At 37.9% G+C, this 19885-nt stretch overlaps 1 protein-coding gene across 5 annotated transcripts in view; it reads left to right on the plus strand.

Moving 5' to 3' along the window:
• TBC1D12 (TBC1 domain family member 12) overlaps positions 1 to 19885 on the plus strand; it is a 46417-nt gene that overhangs the window by 23355 nt on the left and 3177 nt on the right. For 2 of the 5 annotated variants that reach the window (XM_075107311.1, XM_075107307.1), the window contains exons 3-12: positions 2091 to 2147; positions 7980 to 8095; positions 10079 to 10161; positions 11718 to 11835; positions 12189 to 12295; positions 12936 to 13016; positions 15794 to 15888; positions 16630 to 16701; positions 18595 to 18723; positions 19033 to 19142. In XM_075107311.1, the coding sequence (XP_074963412.1) occupies positions 2091 to 2147; positions 7980 to 8095; positions 10079 to 10161; positions 11718 to 11835; positions 12189 to 12295; positions 12936 to 13016; positions 15794 to 15888; positions 16630 to 16701; positions 18595 to 18723; positions 19033 to 19142 (968 nt within the window). The remainder of the gene's footprint in view (positions 1 to 2090; positions 2148 to 7979; positions 8096 to 10078; positions 10162 to 11717; positions 11836 to 12188; positions 12296 to 12935; positions 13017 to 15793; positions 15889 to 16629; positions 16702 to 18594; positions 18724 to 19032; positions 19143 to 19885) is intronic. The other 3 variants (XM_075107309.1, XM_075107308.1, XM_075107310.1) reach the window with 3 other exon arrangements.

Raw genomic sequence — 19885 nt, forward strand, 5'->3', positions numbered from 1 at the left:
TTTGCATAAAGGAGAAAATGCAGTTCGGCTCCTAGTACCAGGGCGTACCCAGCTCCTTTGACAAGGAAAACCTGTCAAGGAGAACTTCTCATGATGTCAGTGCTGCGTCAGCGGCACAAACGTGTATCTTCACGGGACTGCTCTGCAGTGAGCATGGGACTTATGTTTGAAGATACCGCAGAGGTGTTGACTCCGCTGATGTGAATTCTTCTGATTGCTGGTTGTTTTTTTTTTTTTTTAAATCTTCAAGGTCAGCTACGAAGAGTATTGAAGGAAACTTTCTCTTCCTAAAGCTTGAAAAAGAAAGCATAAGCATTGCACATATTTTCATTTCTGTCCTTAGAAGTTGCTGGGTTTTGGGGAAACAAAGACTATAGAAACAATTTTTAGGTAACAAAAATGATTTCTTTTACTTTGATTTGGTGGGACGCTAGATTTTTTTTTTGTCTTCTGGATCGCATTTTGGTGGTATTGCCTCCTCCTCTGTTGGTTGGGCCTTTGAATTTCTTTAGCAAAGGATGAGACAGATAAAAATAATAGTTTTTTCTTCTCTTGAGAAGCAAGCTTTTGCAGGCTAAGCAGGCTTAAGCTGGTACGCTTGAGGTGCTGCAACAGCAAAACCATCATCTAGGCAGCTGTATCAAATTCCAAAAGGGTAGGATTTAGCAGAAAGATTCAGGTGGTAAAGATGTTGCCTTTCATGGACTTTTTTAAAGTGTGGGTTTGTTTTGAATATAAGCCTTATCCTTCTGAGGCTGGCATGGTACTGCAATACTGAAAAGTTGAAAATAATATGGCAAGGGAGAAGGAAGCCTTTAAAATGCTTTTTATCAGTCTGGGGTATGCATGGTACAAGAACGCTGCAGATACGTTCAGAAATAATGTTGAAGGCATGATAAAAAGCTTATTTTCCTCCTTCCAGCTGCTGTAATCCAATGTTTAAAAGCCATGGCGCTGTCTCCCCCAGCCCCCCGCCCCCTGCCACTGTCTTTAACGATGGCTGTTCCATTAGAAATCCAGCTTTGACTTTTGAAGGGAAACCAGCAGAGCTGTGGTTGTACAGGGTCTCCTGTAGTCAGGTGTGCTTTTGCCTGGTTGCCTCGCTGCAGTGTGGTACGAGGGGTCATATTGCTGCTTAGAATCTCACTTTTAACTTAAGCGACTGTTTCTCAAAGCCTTAAAAATGTGTCATAGTCCTCATCAGCTCTCCAGTGAGGTTGAGGTGTAGTTCACTTTTGAGCTTTCAATTTAGAAATACTAATTATTTTTATTATTATTACTAATACTAATTTTAACATGGCGAGGGGGGAAGGTGGGAGACTTAAGTCACTGTGCTATTTAATGGCATTTTCTACCCTCTCATTTTAAATAGAAAACCTGAAACCCTTACTGTGGAAGTTCTGTCCCAAAGTTACCCTCGTATTTTGTTTCTTCGCAAATGCTTATCCAAGTCCAGCTATGTTTCTTTTCCCTTTCTCGACAGTGCAAGTACTATTCTTGAGTATTCATTTTAAGCTTTGAAGCTAAGTAGCTTATAGGTGAAGTCTAGTTGGGTGTGAGATTCAATCTAACATGACCTGAATGAAGGCAAGGTCTTCAAGATTCATTTTCAGAGCAAAGTTACTGTTTCTTCTGTCAGCCTATAGACAATGTTTTGTTCTTGCCCTTTTAACAGTGTATTTTCCAAGGCTAGTGGTTAAAAAAAAAAAAAGTGTAACTCTTATGGGTGAGGTGGACTAGGGAAAGACAGTGTATCAGGGAACACCTTTTGTCAGGCACCTGGGAGGTGCCGTGGGAGAAGATCTCCCTTCAGGCAAAGGTGCCGATTGTAGAAAATATAAAACTTAAATTAAAACAGAAGAATAGCCCAATAGATGACTATACACATCTTGCACAAGTGGGAACTCTTGGTGGTTTTGTATATCTTGAGGGCTGGAGAAGGAGGAGGAACAGCCACATCTATGTTTCTTCAAACATAGAGTATAAATGCTCTACATGTGAACTTAAATTTTTGGCTTGCATGTTGCTGTATTGTAACGGTCTTTTCCTTCATTTATTCACTAAGGCTTTCCTTCTGTTTTTCTCATTAGGATGACAGTTCTGGCAGTCTTGCGTCACTATCTGCTCTCAGTCTATTAAACGCAGGGGTATGAAATTTAATATATGTTCTTTGTAGTTGTATTCAATGCCATGCATGGGACTATGTAGCACTCATTAAAATAGAAAAAACATCACATTTCCACAGTAGCATGAATACTTTATGGCACTAACCATCAACTCATTAGATACCATTAGTAAAACAAAGAAAATTCACAGATGAATCTCACTAACAACTTAAAGTAATAGAATATTATTGTTTATTATTGTTTATATTGCATGTACTTGAATAGCAGGAAATAGGTAATGCTAGAGCTTGACACTAATCTACTTTCTGTGTTTGCTGTGCCTCCTTGCTTAATGGTAAAAATTGTTAAAAGGAATAATTTGTAATATTTTTGAGTGCCTTGCATTAGCTTTGAAAATTGATATCCTAGAGCCTTTTTTTCCCCATCACCCAGGCTTTTAACAGTGGCACTTCAGAACTCCAGATGCTTTTAATCACCATTTCCAATATGAAATTGGAAACCTAGAAAAATGTAGCCATTGAAACTTTTGTTATATGCTGTTATGTCTTCTGTGACTGGTATCCTTCTGAAATCGGTCCAATGCACACACACGCCTGTTACTCTGAAAACTTTATGTAATCCCACACCCTGTGTTAAACAGGAATAGTAGAAATTAGCTTTTTAGTTCTGTGGATCTGTTACTCCGGCTTTGTGAAATAGAGCAATAACATAACTGCCAGTTGATATGTGATGGCTGCCGTTCATGTTATGTGGTCCAGCCACTCTCAGCTCTTCTTCAGTGGGCCCAGAAGCCCCTGGCTTACTTCATGCTTTTCTGTAAACAACAAAAGATGAAACTTGATGCCACGTGTTAAATATCCAATTGAGGAAAAAACAAATGAATGATTAAAGATGGATGGCATTGCTTTGGAAGGTTGACCTAGAAACTCTTCAGTGTTTGTTTGGGTGTTTCCTTGTACTATGTGAAGATTAGTGTTTTCCCCTCTTTGATATAGGTTTTTCCTATATTGCCTGTAAATTAGGAAGGAACGTACTGTTCTGCCTGTCCTGATAGCACCTGAACACCTTAATTCTGGGGAAATGTCTAGTTTATGACTCACAGAATTTTTCAGTGACATCTACTCTTGCTATAAGCACTTCTTTGTTTTTAATCAACTTGTAACCAGTTCTAGCTCAGCAATTTTAACATTTAACCTGGGGTGGGGGTGGGGATGGGGGACAGGACACAGCAAGATACATGATGACATAGGAGGGAATACTTACGCTTTAGCAGAAATTCTTCTTACGTAGATTTGCTATTAGTTTTATTAAAGTGATGTAGGTGGGTGCCCTCCTAAGCGATTCTATTAGTGCTTCCATTTTTGGATTATCAACCCTGCTTGAAATGAAGGGAAATCATCTTCCTGGTGCTATTTCTAGTTAGCTGTACAACATTGAAAATAATCATATAGATGTTTTTAGAGGCACATCTGTTCCACAGTCACATGTGTGTAGAGGGGGGAGAGGTTTAAAACCAATTGCAGAATATATGGCAATCCCTGTTGTTTCCTCAACAGAAGTCATGGATGATTGAATAAAACTGGTTTCAGTATCAGATTTAGAATTATGGTGGAATAAAGCATGTTAAAAGAAGCTGTAATACACAGGGTGCATGCTTTGTTTAAATGGAGTATTAGTAGGCCTTGACATCTACTTTAAATAGAGGCAATCCTTAAGATAGGCAACACTGAGTTAACTTGCACTATCGGGTCACTTTTTCCTCCAGCGTATATAAAACATCATTGGCTCTGTGGTGCTTAATCTGTATAATTGGTACTTTCAGGACTGTGAGGACTTTCACAGGCCTTATAAAAGCCTTGGATTACAACTCATTACCAGGACTTCAGCTTTTGTTGTTGGATCCTAGATAGATCAAAACTTAGCAAGATGCATGTTAAATTTCATGGTCAATATTTATCCATTTAAAGCTCTATAGTTTGAGCACTGTAGATGCAAGTTTGTTGTCTAAAATTGAATCATTATGCGCACACTTAGCCAAATACTTTATCCCCACAAGTATACCCTACTTAGGGTCAACTAATGCTTTTGGAATGCCGCGATGCAGCTGGTTTTCCTTTCTGCAAGTTAGTGTGCTGAGATGCTGGAAGAATCAGCTATGGGCAACGCTGCGGATGTTACACAGTGCAATCCTGTACTGTTTAGAGATCTCCAAAATACCTCTGAAGGGTCTAGCTGCCCTATATGGCTCTTCTGAGGAAGGATGAAAGAAACTTCAGTTTTATGTTTTCCATGTAGATATCAAAAAGGTGCAGGCAATAAAGACCTGTGCAGGGTTCTTTTTGTTTGTTTAAAACACCAGGGGTGGTGGTGTTGGGTGGTTTGGTTTTTTTTGTAAAGAAGTTATAATTTTGGATATTTTTTTTAAGTACAAAGGTAGTTTATATACAAAAGTCTTTTTTTCGAGCCCCTTTTGTGTGACCTGTCTGTAGGTTAATAGGCTTATCCATCCGTTTTTTTTTTTTAGGAATAAATACCAGAAATACAAGTCCCTCCACATATCAAAGTACTCTTAAATACATTGTCACAATGTTTTTCAGGAAAAGCATGCTTCTAGCCTGTTAACAGGTTTATAATTGGCAGTTGGTGAGAGGATGCAGTTCCAGCCTTAATAAGGAAACAACTATTCTTTCTGTTAAAGCTGAGATTCATTTTTCTTTATCTATTTTGGGATTGTGAAATGTTCTGTGTCTTTTAATAACTGTCAGATATGCTGCAATAAAGAATTTTTAACATTCCCTAAACTACTGAAACCATACACGTGGCACTTCCAGAATTTTTTTTAATTTGCATAAATAGATCTTACGTAGTCTTGAGTCTTAGTTGTCAACTCTTCTATCCCCTGGCATATGCCCTGCATGTTAGGCATTTGACAAGACATTTGACTTTAAATTGCGTTTTTTACCTTGTTGTTTAGGAGTATTAGCTCACATCTTCTGTTGAAGTGAAATTCTGTCAGCTCAAGCTTTTTATCCTGTGCCAAGAATTTTAGATTCTTCACCAAATGCATGGTTAAGGCTATTGGATTCTTTACATCTAGTCATACAAATTATTCTAGAAAAAAACGGCTGTTTTAGTTGCACAAGCTACTGTGTTCCATGCATGTCTGATGGCTCTAGGATCTAATTGTCAAATAAGTTTCCTAGAGCACAGGCTTCTTCAGGAAGAAGCATCTTCCATCAGGAAGTTCTGATACTTTGGAGTATATTTCATCTCGGGGTATGTGCAGCCATGACAGTTAAAGCTTGAAGATATTTTGGTCTCCATTTTTGACTCTTTCTGGTAATACTTACAGTTATCCTCTCTGTGCATGTGTTCTTTTCTTACAAAAGCCAACTGTTCGTAAAGTGTACTTACTCCCAAAAACACAGCTGGATGATGAGTTGTGCCTTTTGTGGAAATCCCTGTTGAAGACTTGACTTTTCCCTTTGCTCTGGAAATAGTGTATCAGTTCTCTGTGTTTATGATAGCCAGAAGCAGTAGTACCAGTCAAGTCTGTTGCTTGTAATAAAAGGGTGAGAGTGGCTTCATTTCTAATGTCCATCTTGCAATGCCTTTTTTTTATTTAACTTGCATACAAATAAGGTATGTAGGAATGTTGTGAACAGGTTGGTACTGTTAGAGCTTCCTCATCTCTGACCGCTATATGAACTTGATTTTGTGGCTCCTGTTATAAAGTACTAGAAAGTGTGAAAGTAAATCAAACTTCTACCAAGAATGAGGGATGGCATTGCTACTGTACTGCAGCCCAGACGCTGACCTCCGGGTGCTATCACAGGATGTGTTCCTAACTTAAGAATATGCTGGGGTAGCCTAGGGTTAGAGCATGGCAGGAGTACCTATTATGTCCCTATAGTTTTAGGTGAAGTACTGAAATAATTTTAGGCTTAAGAATATCTATATTCATTCATAGAGCAGATGTTGGTTTTCTGATTTTTTTTTTGTTCCCTGTGTGAATTACAAGAGAACTGTACCAACCCTGTATGTCTGTATGTTCAGGATACTTGTTTGAATGTGCCAAATGATGTTGAATATATAGTATTTGCAATCAAAAATCGTCTTGGGGAGTTACCCTTCAGGAGAGGAATATGTTCTAGGAAATCTGTATAACCACTGCTCTTGGCCGGAGACTTACAAATATTTAGAATTAAGTTATATTTAAGAACAGTTTTAAGTCATTGTGTTTACCAAGCATTAGGGTTTTAGTGTGAATGTATTTATAAATGGTGATAGCAAACAATTGCTCAGTCTCTTTCTTTACAAGGTCTGTATTTGAGCTTTTCTTGAAGACAGAAAAACAACAGAGCTTCTCCTCTAGTTGAAATAGTAGGCTGGTTGCAATAGATTTGTGCTTGTCTTTCCAGGGCGCTAACAAATTATTTGGTACACTGCAGCAGGGTGGAGCATGATGCACTGATTAAAGGATGGATAGCTGGAAGGAGAGCTGAAGACTTGAGTGGGGGTGTGTGTGAAAACCACTTCAAAAGATACTGAGAATGTTTCAAAACCACTCTTTGGCTTGTTTTGTGGAGGTGCAAGCACCTTTTCTGATCAACTGTTGTTCTGACTCCCACAAACGAGAAAAAGAAAAGGGTAGGAAGTCCAGATAACTCCTCAGATCTGCAAACTAATGTATATGGTCTTACCCCTGTGAGCACACCTGATCTCTTAAACTAACAGATTGGGCCAGGCTGGTACTTGGACGGGAAACCACTTGGGAATACCAGATTTAAAAAAAATGCATGTACAAGTTAGAGCTCACTTTACTGTGCTTAAGAATAGAGCTGTGTGATCTATGGAAGTACGTTACTAAAGTACCTTGAATTTTTTCTCTTAAAAGGATGATTTTTCTGCTCTTAGTATTCTATGTTTGAATTCCAGCATGTGGAAGACTTGCAGAGAAGCTAGTATTTAGCCTTCATGCCTAAGGAGAGAGTGAATCCACAAGCTAACTTGGTTTGGGAATAAGTTGAAAGTCTTTTCACAGATAACCTTTTAAGGATTGCTAGATCATAAGTATGGGTTTCCCAGTAACTTGGCAGTAAATTTTTATTTACAGAAGCTAAAAATCAGGGAACGTGAGATTTGAGGTTTTCAACTGGCTCTGTCTAGCCTTTTTCCTAAAGATTGTTTCATATTTCTGTTTTGTTGAGTTGCTCTGTGGAAAAAGGAATGGGATTCTTTCTTCCTCAGAATCTTCTGTGTATTAAAGGCTCTGAAATATTTCTTTGTAAGTAGAATGCATGTTTTAACCTCTGAGAAAGAAATGCTGTGAAACAGATTTGTAATGATAAATATTGTTATATTGTCACTGAGTATAGTGTAGGTAGTTCTGGATAATGTGGGTTTGGCTTTGCTGAAGGCTTCAGCAGCATGAGGGGTGGCGAGAATCAAAAGGGAAGGAATGGGAAGGCACACGTGTTCTTGGTTAGTTGCTTTTGTTGTTTTTTTTGTCAACTTCACAGATTACTTAAATATACTTGCGCACTAATTAGTTTGGAAAGATTATGCAGATTTCCTAACTGTAACTGATCCTTGGATGCTCAGTAGTAATATTGCCCTAGAATAGATCAAAGATTAAGTTGATACAAGAAACTGCTTTCTCATTCATCTTTATTTAGCAGTTCTGGAAAGCTGCGCTGTCTTGCTATAAACAACTTCAACTTGTAATGTTAGCTCCTTGCTGTTGTAAATTATTTAATATTATATATTTTAATACTATTTAAGTGTTATACAAGTAATATTAGAAGTGAGGCTGAAAGTTGTAATTTAATTTTTATCAATGATGTTGTTTAGGAATATGAAGCACGGACAGGAAGAATGTATAAACCTCCACCCCCATCAGCAAGACGTAAAAATATTGAATTTGAACCACTTTCAACTACTGCTTTGATTCTGGAGGATCGACCAGCGTAAGTATGATTCTGCTGTGGAACCGATGATGACCGAATTTGTTAATATGCTTCTGATGAGCTAAACTTAGCAAGTCTTACACGACTGTATCATTGGATTATTCCAGCCCAGGTAACAGCCTAACAAATACCTCCAGAAGAACCTTTAAATATATTATAGTATGTATGAGGAATTCTTTCTCACTGTAATGGGGCCACCAGTCTGTTATCTACTGTGTATCGCAGCTGCCTGTGGCAGTGTTGTGGGCACCCTTAATCATAAAAATTCATGAAGACTTTTATGGATTTCTTCCCTGCCATCTCAGTGCGCACCCCCTTCTCCTTCCCCTGTTCTGGAAACTTAATTATCCTAGACCAGTTGGGAAGACTTAACAGTGGTGGTTGTTACTTCAGCAAGCCTAGATTAAACTTACCAGAAAGGTCTTTTAAAAAAGAAAAAAAAGTATCGGGTAGGTAACAGCAGGGTTGGGAAGAAATGCCTTTGAAACGCAAGAAATACCCTCCTGTCACAAATGCTGAATGCTCGTTTTGTGTCTGGCATCTACAGTTAAATGCTTTGTTGGTACCACGATGATAGTGTTCACTGATACCGTTCCTTGCCCTTGTTCTAGTTTTGTTTTTGTGGCTTCTTAAAACAGTTGAAGGCCAAGAAAGAGCAGATCAAGATGCAACAAAAACTGCGTTAAGTACAAATAGGAATAGCAATGGAAAATAGGCAATAATTTGGTCAGTATTTTCAGCTGCAGTCTTCAGCAATTTGAAGGAAAGAGGAGGACCTGCTAACTAAGAACACATGCTGTGATAAAAGCAAATGGAGCAAAGCTTTCAAATTGCACCGTGAAAACGCTCGTGATGGCGCTGTTAAATGTTTGCTCTAATCAGTTCCCATTAGGAAATGGAAAATAGAGTATAGTGTTTCCTTTGATATTCCCTCTAGTGCTATATAAGCTGATTCAGGGTTAAGACAGAAATATTCTGAATGGAGGTACGGATTGATGTCATTATTTTTTCTGTAAATGCATTATTTCTTTTACTGTATGGTGGAGAGGATGATAGGCAGTAACTGCTTTGCTGATGCTTTTCTGTACTTTCAAAATATAACAATTCACAGTCAACATGAGCTTGTTCTTACAAATGAAACTTCCACTTGTTTCAAATGGGAGTGCCATCCCAAGTGTGTAATGTGTTGCCACAATCTCATCCTTGAAATATATTCTGCTCTCACTTTCATTGGAAATATTAATAAAGTAATCTTTTCTGCTTGCATAAGAGGAGATGGAAATTTTTTTTTATATTAAAATGACAAAATTGTCTTCTGTTTTGTTTTGAACCAAAGTAGACTAGAGATTGGGTAAGAGACTGAGACCAAACATTGTGTTCTGATTTGTTTTGGAATGAGTGTGCTTGGTCAAAAGGAGATCACTACGCAGCCAAAAAACACATTTTAAGCTGGCGAACTTGTAGCACTGCAGCAAGCTTCCTTAGCTTTAGCTCTGACATAAATGGGGATCTCATCTTTCTTCCTTTGGTAAACTTATCTTCTTTTGTGGGAGTTTCAAAGGGGTGACTATACTGAATAAAAACCTTTACCTTTTATTGAAAATATGCATCACAGATTTCATATGAACAAATGGAGTATCAATATGCAGGTATAATTAATGATTAAAATATGCATGTGCACAAATGCATTGGAATAAATTACTACATGGAATATCAGTATTTCCCTTTTGTCACTTCATGGAAACTTCATTTGGCATCATTCCAGATGTTCAACAAATCTAAAAACCCTGATTTGGGAAAACCTATAGGAGAACTAATAAACAGAAGCAGTAGCGTCTGGTAGTTCTCTACTGCTGTTAGTGAAACACTGGTAGTGTGACAGCCCTGAAGCTCACCTTAGAGAGAAGCCAAATTAAAACCTGTTTTGAAATGGTTCAAAATGTCATTTGTGTGTATTGAATTCAATACACTACTTGTTTTCAGAAATCTTCCTGCCAAATCAGTGGAGGAGGCTTTACGTCACCGACAAGAATATGACGAGATGGTGGCAGAGGCAAAGAAACGAGGTATGTTAACTGCCAAAAATCACTGTAATTCTGTTTAACTGTGCAGCAAAAATAAAATAATTTCTGGCTTGTAGGCTAGTAGGTAAAGAACAACCCTGTTTAATATCTGGGTTATTCTCTGGTACGTATGCGCATGCAGTTTAAAACAGAACTCAATTACCAAATTGTCATCTTATTCCACCATGGTGAACATAACTAGTTCAGAAGTCAGTTTAATCTTTTCTTTAATTTTTAAGTAGGAACTTTTTTTTTAAACTCTTTGTATAATGTGATCAGCTAGAAACTTTCTGGGTGTTCAGACTCTTTTTTTTTTTTTTTTTTTTTCAAGCTGTGTTGCTGCAGTTGCCACTGAGAGCCAAAGTATAACAAAGCTGACTAAAAGATCTGTTTTTTCAGGAAATTGAGATCAATTCCAGTCTGAAGACAGATGAAAACTTTGGGGCTTTTCCAACCAGCTGTACCTGTGTGAACCTTCCTACACCCACCAGATGTGTTTTTTAAATTAAACAGATCTGTAGTGTCTGGTACTGCGTCAATCTATGAATAGTTGTTGAACGGACTTCTGTAGTCTCGTGCCTAGTATTCAGGGAATAAGCTATTTTAAGAATCTGCACTGCATGTTTTACTTGGGCTGTTGTCAGAGGTATAAGCTTCTGAACTGATTAAGCCTCTCTGGATCTGTGGCAGCTTACTCTGAGAGATGTAGTAAGAAATCCAAGGCATCTGACAACTTATTTCACTATTCTCTCGTGGTGGTGTAGTACGTGTGCCCTAGTGTTAACTAAATTAACTGTTGCTACACACACAAAGCTTCAGTAAAAACTTAACGAAGCCGGTCAGCCGTATCAGTTCACCAGGGATGGCACGTTTACTCCATTGATGTGTCGAACGCAGGCATAAATAGAATGTCTTGCTGTTTCACAGTGCGTCTTAGTGATGCCATGATAGCACTGCTCTGTCCTTCTTTTAGCCTTTTTAATAGGAGATCTACAAACAATCCTTTTTTAACAGAAGGCAGAATACTCTTCTCTCGTTCAGCATTGTGGCTTCGTCTCAGATCTTTGGGTCCTCTTTCCAGAAAAGAAAATACATGATCCTTCTAGGTGGAAGGTTCAGTAAAATTTGAATAACTTTAAAATGGATATAGAATTGCACTTTTGAATAATAATTATAGCTATAATTACTGCTAATTAGGCTAAGCAATAAGTAAGGTTAAGGTAGAACATGGTGTGAAATTCATTACAGGAAAAACAGCGCTGATGTGCTTGCTTTTCAGTCATTCTGTGTACTGCAGAAGAGAATGCTATGAGTTTTCTAGCCAGAAACGTGCTTGTCTAAATCACTGTGTATTTGAATAACTTAAAGACAGCTTAAACTAAAAAATATTCTGGAGAAATACACCTACAATCAACAGTAGTAGTACCAGCTAGATCATGCACAACTGTAATTTACCCTGGACCTCTTTCAGACATCTGAATACTTAGATAATAGCTGAATTATTTACCTAATTATTTGGGTGCACTAATACAGAATTATTCCCATGTTATACCTAACAGAAATTAAAGAAGCACACAAAAGGAAAAAAATAATGAGAGAGCGTTTCAAGCAAGAAGAGAATATCGCTAGTGCTATGGTGATTTGGGTCAATGAAATACTACCGAACTGGGAAGGCATGTAAGTGAAGTTCTGTTGCGTAAATGATGCAAGGCCGGGTCGTTTCTCCTCTGGAAACAGAGGAACCACATACCTTATTTTCATTTTCCATTCTGTTTTGTCAAAAAGTCAGGTTTTGTTGCTGTGACATAGTGAGAGGTCATTACAGAGCACCATGAAATGTGCTTTCTGGGAGCTTAACGTTTTGGGTTTTTTTTAATGGGGCTTTAGCTTAAGCAGAGATCCTTGAACAGTGATTTGGGAAATAGTACGTTGTTTTGCTTGTAAGTTGCCCAATGATTTTAGAAAACAAGATGTGCAATATGTCTTTCCTTTTTGGTGATAGTGTTCTCTTTTCTGCTTCCCTGTCCTAGGCGTGCCACCCGAAGAGTTCGAGACCTGTGGTGGCAGGGATTACCCCCAAGTGTACGTGGGAAGGTTTGGAGTCTAGCTGTGGGAAATGAATTAAATATCACTCCTGGTATGCCTTAATGGATTACATTTTAATGCAAAATTAAGTTGGTTATTTTCAAACAAAAATTTAAACTTTTGTGAAAAAAAAAAAGTATAAATCGGTATATTTGCTTTTTGAAGAACTGTATTTCACAACCTTAGGAACAGGTGTTCTTTTACAATTAGATATAGCCTGGTAAATTATGGAAACAGGGTTAAAAAACTGCTTACAAAAATATTTTAGTCTTATAAGAGTTAAGGTTCCGCCCCTTCCCCCCAGTATTTCTATGTTTAAAATTGAGAATTCAGAGCTCTACTTTCTTAAGGGGGTGGAACGAGGAATTGCTTTATTTTATAACTAATGATTTTGATGAACTAGAAGTGTTCTAACCCATTCACAAAAATAAAAATCTGAATTATTTAAGATATGATTTCCCTCTTGTAATTTGCATCTTCACCACAGAAGAAAGCATAATATGGTGGACGCTATAAAGTGTGTAGAGTGGCACTCCAGTGGTTAGTGGTAACTATCTAATAGATTCTCCCTCCGCCCCCGGTGGTTAAGATGAAACCAAGCAACAAAACCAAAGCCAAGAATACTTAGTGTGCTTTTGTTTTACATCGGTGCTTTTCTTCCTTACCTTCTCCTTTTTTTTGTTTTCTTGCAGAACTTTATGAAATCTTCTTATCAAGAGCTAAGGAACGATGGAAAAGCTTCAGTGAGACAAGTTCTGAGAATGACATAGAAGGTGAGCTCTCCTGAATGCCAGACAGCCTCCTATATTCACTTTTACAAACCCAGAAAGCCTCACAAGTTCAGCTGCAATTGCAGCATTGGGAATACTTGTTAAGTGCTCTGAGTCATTTCCTTCTTGAATGTTTGCTCTCTTATAACAAGTCAGTGAGTGAGGGGCTTAACAGTATTTACTATATCAAAAGATGCATTAAAATATTGCATGTGCTATTTTACTTTCAAATGAATGTGTTTTCCTCTGAATTCCTAAAATAGCAGGACCGAGCTCTCCTGAAAATTTTATAAGAAACACAAAGAAATGAGAAGCTAAATTATAGTATGCACCGTTGCTTACCTCTGCTTAGATGGTTCTTACATCTTCTCCACAATTTTGGGAAAGAAAAAAAAAAAATCTATTTTTTGATTGTGGAACTGAATGGTGAATATATAACATATTACACATTTAGGATCCCACTTGGCTTTTCTTGGTTGCCCACATAGCCTTTTCTCCCTAATCTATCAAGTGGGGCTGTTAGCACACTTGCATGTATACTGTAGTTTTATCACTGGGATATTGCTGTCTCCTGTGGCTACTCTCCCTGTTAAAAATCACATCAAAGGTGCCTATATCCTTGTTATAAACATTAACTCCTTGTACTGTTAACAGTACTTCTTAAAATGCTGTGTTAAGTAATACTGTCAGTCCCAGCAGCTATGAAATAACTATTTTTTTGAGTTGGTCTCTTTCTGGGGAAAGAAAATGCTATTGTAATGCAAGAAGTGCTTTTTTTGTTTGCACTTGCAGTTGCCTGTCCTGACTAATTGGCTACTTTGACTGTAAATTATTTGGATGGTCTTCAGGCTACCTCTGTGACTCACCTGAAACTTGTATAAAAAACCAGCGTGTGTACATGACTGTAAATATACTTATCCTTGGAAAACATGTTTGCAATGCCCCTTGGTTTGTGGGGTGGCAGTTCTGTTTGCTCTTTCGTTGTGGGGGTGTGGGCTGAGTGTGGGGAAGGCTTAGGTAATCCGTTTATTTTGGAAAGGTAGTAGTTCTGGATGGGAATGAAAGGGGGAAGGGTCCAATCTGATTGTGTCAGATGTTCTGGGAAATGTAGTAATAACGGAAAATGGGATTTTCATCCCTGGTTGAAAAGCAAGCCAGCCCACTGTGCTTTTATTGATTTTTGGTAGCAAAGTCTGGAATATCAATTATTTTGGCCTCATTTAACATATTTGCGTAGTCCTGAAGGTTTTTCCTGTTTAAACATCTTTTAACACTTCATTTTGGCAGATAAAGATTAAAGCACGAAAAGTATCTTTTTGAGTCTTGAAGACAAGACATTCATCCAAAGATGTTATCTGTCAGATCTGTTCAAAAGACCCCCAGCAACTTCTCTTTTGGAGTTGAACTGAATTTCTTGTACAAATCCAGAGTTTCTTATGCTCTATACCATAGACTATAATCTTCCTTGGGAGTACTCTAAATGGATACTGTTCCAAATGAAATGACCCCAAATTAACAAATATAATACCTGTTCCTTTTGAAAGAGAAAGGAGGGATTAAGCAGCAGTTCTTGACCTTCTTATTTTAGGTTGTGTATATTCTTCCTCTGTAATAATTGCCGCCTTCCTTCCAAATTCGCCTAACAGCCTACAGCAGGCCCACTCATTCCTGAATACAACTATCTTAATTTTAGGGGGATTGGAAGAAAATGCCGCTTTCCAGGCTTCAGCAGAGCAGGTTCAGTTTAGCCTAGTCATCAAATTCTGCAGTCTTGCACTTTCCAGATGGCTCTTGACTGGTTTAAGGCCTCTGAAAGAGCCTGCTCCCCAAGTGCTATGTGTATTTTTCTCCTTGCTATCACTAATATTTGCATCGTGTCCCTATGTCGAGGAGGACAGGATAGAGATAACTCAAGGGCCAGCTGAATTTCCTCTGGAGGTTCTTGAGTGAATGCTGCCTTTTTTCCTGCCATTTGAGGAATGCCACTCCTAAGGATGCAAAAAAAAAAAAAAAATCTGAGTGTAATGAGAGCTCGGGAGTAATGTAACTTCTGCAGATCATAACTCTGTGGTCAATTCTGGAAACTTCAGTGAAGTTTATCTGTATATTTTAGTTACTCTCAGTAAGAGTGAGACATGAGAAAAGCATGACTTCGAAAGTAATATGCTTGACTTGGCACGTGAGGAAGTGCTAGCTTCTTGTGATTATGATGTAATTCATCTTTTTCTTCTAGCGTACAGAGTATTTCAATGCTGCTTGTAGAAATGAGCCACCAAATGAGCCAATTAGGAATGGAAAATTTGAAAAGTGAGAACCCATTGGATCACGTTTAGATCAAGAGCACTGCTCTCACTCTCTGCTCTTGCACAGACTCAGTAACTGAAGTCACCATAGAAGATAAGAAAGAAAACACGGTTTCGACGACTGGGCTGGGCAAAATTCAAATTCTAGTGAATGCAGGGCCACTCTGGGCCAGGATAGTGTTATACAGAAGTAAAAAGTAACCTGTTGGTTTTAAGTTGGAATGGTGTAAAGGTGTATGACTTGAAAAAGAGTGAGTAGACACGTAGTAATTACTGATCGTTTCCCTCACTTTTTGGAGTTGATGGCGTATACCAGGTATCGATGGACAGTTTTAGCACTGTAGAAGTGCACTCCAAGAATATGAAGTAGGTAGCATTTACTTAGGTCCTAAAAGTTTTTATGTGCCTATGGCAGTTTTATTCTGAAGTCTGTAGAATTTAACTATCAATTTTACTAAGTGTTGGTTTTGCTTGCAGATGCGGGTGCATCTGTTGCGGATCGTGAGGCCAGCCTGGAGCTAATTAAGTTGGATATATCACGCACATTTCCATCCCTGTATATTTTCCAGAAGGTGGGATTTCTGTAACTTTAGTTATGACAACTTTAAACTTCTGAACAGTTAAACAAGAAGAGAAACATAGCTGGCCAAATACAGAATAGTTTTTAGAAGTTGTTTGTATAAAACAAAAGTAAAATTAGTTCTTTTCTACACACAACAGCAAATAGTTATCTCATTTTTTTTTTTTTAAATGAGAATAAAGTAGGGACACTTAATGATGGACTGTCAGACTTTTTCTCCTGAAAATATTGCATTTGGTTCCTAATGTTTATGAAATTACATACAAAAATGAGAATATTCTGTCTACTTCTATAGAAATCTTGATGTGTTTTAGTAGACATTTTCAGGCTTTATGATTTTTATATAGAAATAACATATGCATACACATGTATATAACATAGCATGCACTATAGAAATACAGTAACTTGTGTTACTAAAAATTAAAACACCCACTGCCTTTGAAAAGGGAAAACCAACCCTGGATGTGTACCAGATATCCTCATTTTCCATTATGTACTGATTTCCACTGAATTATTTCATCGGGTTATTGGTCTGTTACTTGTCCTTTAGCATCTCAAAAGCATACATGGTAATGCTTAGGGTAAAAACTGGTACTGTTCTAGATGTGAACAAAGCAATAATTCACCAATAATTCACTGGCTCACTTGCATCTTAAAATACTGGCTTGTTACCTTCCTATAAGTATAATGTGATTTTGAAAAAACTTTTTTCCTCTCCCCCCCCTTGTATTAGGGTGGTCCTTATCATGATCTCCTGCACAGTGTTTTAGGAGCATATACATGTTACAGACCAGATGTGGGATATGTAAGTATTTGCTGTAAAATGTTTATAACATGGCAAATAAGCTTAAGATGTCTTGTATTAGTGTATTAAATAAGTAGGTTATCTAAACTTTATGCTACTAGCACTTAAAAAAAACCTCAACTTTGGCACTTGCTCATTTCATAGCAGTTACAATGATGGTAATTCTTAGAGATAATTAGCTGAAAACGTACTGAATGTCAGGGGTGAGTATACTATATGGCTTGCATGGTAATTTTTACATGGATTGTTCACGAGGCATTACAGTTCTGACAGACCCACAGTATCGACAGAAAAAACCAAAATGCTAGCAGGCTTCCCATGAACTCTTAGTCTGTTCTGTCCTAGTGTTGCTCCCCCGGCTGGCATTTCCATAGGGTTACTCTCTGCTTCACTACCGCACATCCTAAAATCCAGAAACTCCTTATTGGTGTCTTGATGGCAAAGATTAATCACTCCATCTGAGCTCAGTGAAGATAAGACCGTTTGCACCAAACATTACTGTGGTTTTTTTTTTTGTTAAAAAAAAGCCCATAAAAAAACCTGCAAAGAACCCGCAAACCAACCAACTAAACCAAACATCCCTCTGAATGGTGTCAGCTTACAGAAGCAGTTAAATAACAAACAGATGCCTGGGTTTTGTTTTTTTTTTTCTTTCTTTATTCCTGGCGGTACCTAGGAACACCTTTCACAAGCTCTGATCACCTCTGGGCTAAAAAGAACTTGAACAGTTTTAAGTCTGATCCATGCAGCAAAGCATTGCTTGGCGCAGGGTGTGTTTTCCTCTCTAAATCGGACATGCTTGGGACTCTGCGTCAATATCTAGTTTTTCATGTTCAAATGTTTTTAGCCCTGAATTCTGTCATCTGTGACCTCATTTTTGGAGACCCTCCCATACTCTTTAAGTGAGGTTATAAACTCTGCAGATTCTGAGACTGCTTGTTGCCAGGGTGGAGTTTTAAAAAGCAAATAAGTAATTTTTCATGGATAGGTCGTCTCTTTTTCATTAGGAACATATCTAGCCTGGATGTTGCTGATCATAATCGTTTTTAATGTTAATATGGCAGTAAATTTAATGTAATCTTGTTTCCACGCCCATCTATCCCACAAAAATGGAAAGCTGTGGGACTGGTTTTGATGCATATCAGTACTTTTTCCCCTAGTTGGTTAAATACTGAGGGCGTTTTTTAATGGGATACCATAAATGCCTAAAACCAGCAGAATAATCATCATTGCAGTTGAAATTGGTAAAATAATTTTTTGTAATATATTGAGTATTCAGTATTTCTTATACTAATGAGTATTCAGATCATCAGTTAACTGCAAGAATAATGTTCTTCAATTTTATTGTAGGCTAAAGTGTTCTTGAGAGTAATCATGGAAAAATGTAAACATGTGTTGTAGCTAACCACTTAATAGTAATTTTATGTGTATGAACAAATACTGTTTGCAAGTGGAAAGATATGTCTTGACTGTTCTGAAACAGAATTTTGTCTCAATTCCAGCGTATCTGTCTGGGTCTAAACTGTCCCATATGTGAGGTTTTCCTCTGTGTCTGCTTTTCCCATAGCTTAACAATGAACTTAAGGCCAATTTTTGTCTCTTATGAGCTCTGCATCCAGCCTGTGTGGTTTTAACTTCCTTGCATTCCAAGTCCTCAGGACTTGTGATCATGAGACCTCCCAGAACTTCCATCAAGCATCTGAAGAAACACTCTGTCTTGCTGAAATCAAATTGACTGCATGCATAAAAGTTCTGTACCCGTATTGTTTCTGTTAATCTGGAAATGTTACGCAATGGTATTTGATATATTGCAGACTGTAACTATTTACATTTCCAAAGATGAAAGATGTACTGAACTTACCTATATTTGCCCAATGCTTTTCCCACTCGAAGGTACAAGGGATGTCCTTCATTGCTGCTGTGCTCATTCTCAATCTGGAAGAGGCAGATGCTTTCATTGCCTTTGCTAACCTTCTAAACAAGCCATGCCAGCTGGCCTTTTTCCGTGTGGATCACAGCATGGTATGCACAGAGTTTTCTGGGTTTTGAACTATAACATTCTTTTGACTTGAAGCATAGTTGATTGATTGATGACTTCCTCTTGTCCTATTGAATAATAGAAAACTTTATCCTGTGGTTACAAAACTGAGGATACCATAGAACACGTCTCACTGTTGTGATTTTTCCTCTAGAAACACTTAATTGTTGTACTTACCCTAACAAGTCATGTTGTGCTATGTTGACATCCTCAATTCTTGGTGGGGTTTGTGTTATTTTAGAATTAAACTTTCTTCTGGTGACTGCTTATGAGGTGCTTTGCTATCTCTACAGATGCTGAAGTACTTTGCAGCCTTTGAAGTGTTCTTTGAAGAAAATCTTCCCAAACTGTTTCTTCATTTCAAATCATACAGTCTTACTCCAGACATATATTTGATAGACTGGTGAGTTCCGAGAGTATAGCAAACCTAACCTTACAACTGTGGGAACACTTTCCATTTTGCTATAGGTTTTTCAGTAATAGAAATACAGCATTTAAAAAAAGGCATTCAGTAGGCGTCTGTGTACCTCAGCTTCCGAGGTCGTGTGAAATCATGGTGAACTGTTTTGAGCAACCACAGTTCCTCTGGCAGGATTCAAATTTTATGAACTGGGATTAGGAGTGACATCAATTCAAATAGAAAAGGAAACACACAGGACTCCTGTGCGTCTCCTTTTCGGGTTGCTGCAGGTAAGAGTCAGCTACGTGTAACGCACGTAGGGGAGAGGAGGCTACTACACCGTAGTTGTCTTATGACTGATTGTAAGTGACTTGATGACAGGAATATAATCAGCTACTGAAGAAAGTATGAATACAAGAGTATAGAGTTCAAAGTAGGAGGAGGATAAAATTTATCCCTTCCCAAACCAGGTCCTAAACATGGAAATACAGTGAACGTTTTGAAGTAATGAATGCTCCAAAGCAGAGAGTACCACACTACGTTATGTGCCTGTAGTGGAAGGCAGTAATGTAAGCATCCTTGAAGTGTGTGTAGTGCTGCAAAATATGGAATGTCTGTTCATAAGTGTGCGTGTGGATCAGGATGTGCTTCATATAGGATTATTATATGGTTTAGAAGTTTCTAGTAGAGTAAATTGAATTGGGTGGAATTAAAGAATATAAAAATGTCATGTCATCTGAGTACTT

The sequence above is a fragment of the Phalacrocorax aristotelis genome, chromosome 12 (assembly GCF_949628215.1).
Source record: "Phalacrocorax aristotelis chromosome 12, bGulAri2.1, whole genome shotgun sequence".
In the NCBI taxonomy this organism is placed as follows: domain Eukaryota; kingdom Metazoa; phylum Chordata; class Aves; order Suliformes; family Phalacrocoracidae; genus Phalacrocorax; species Phalacrocorax aristotelis.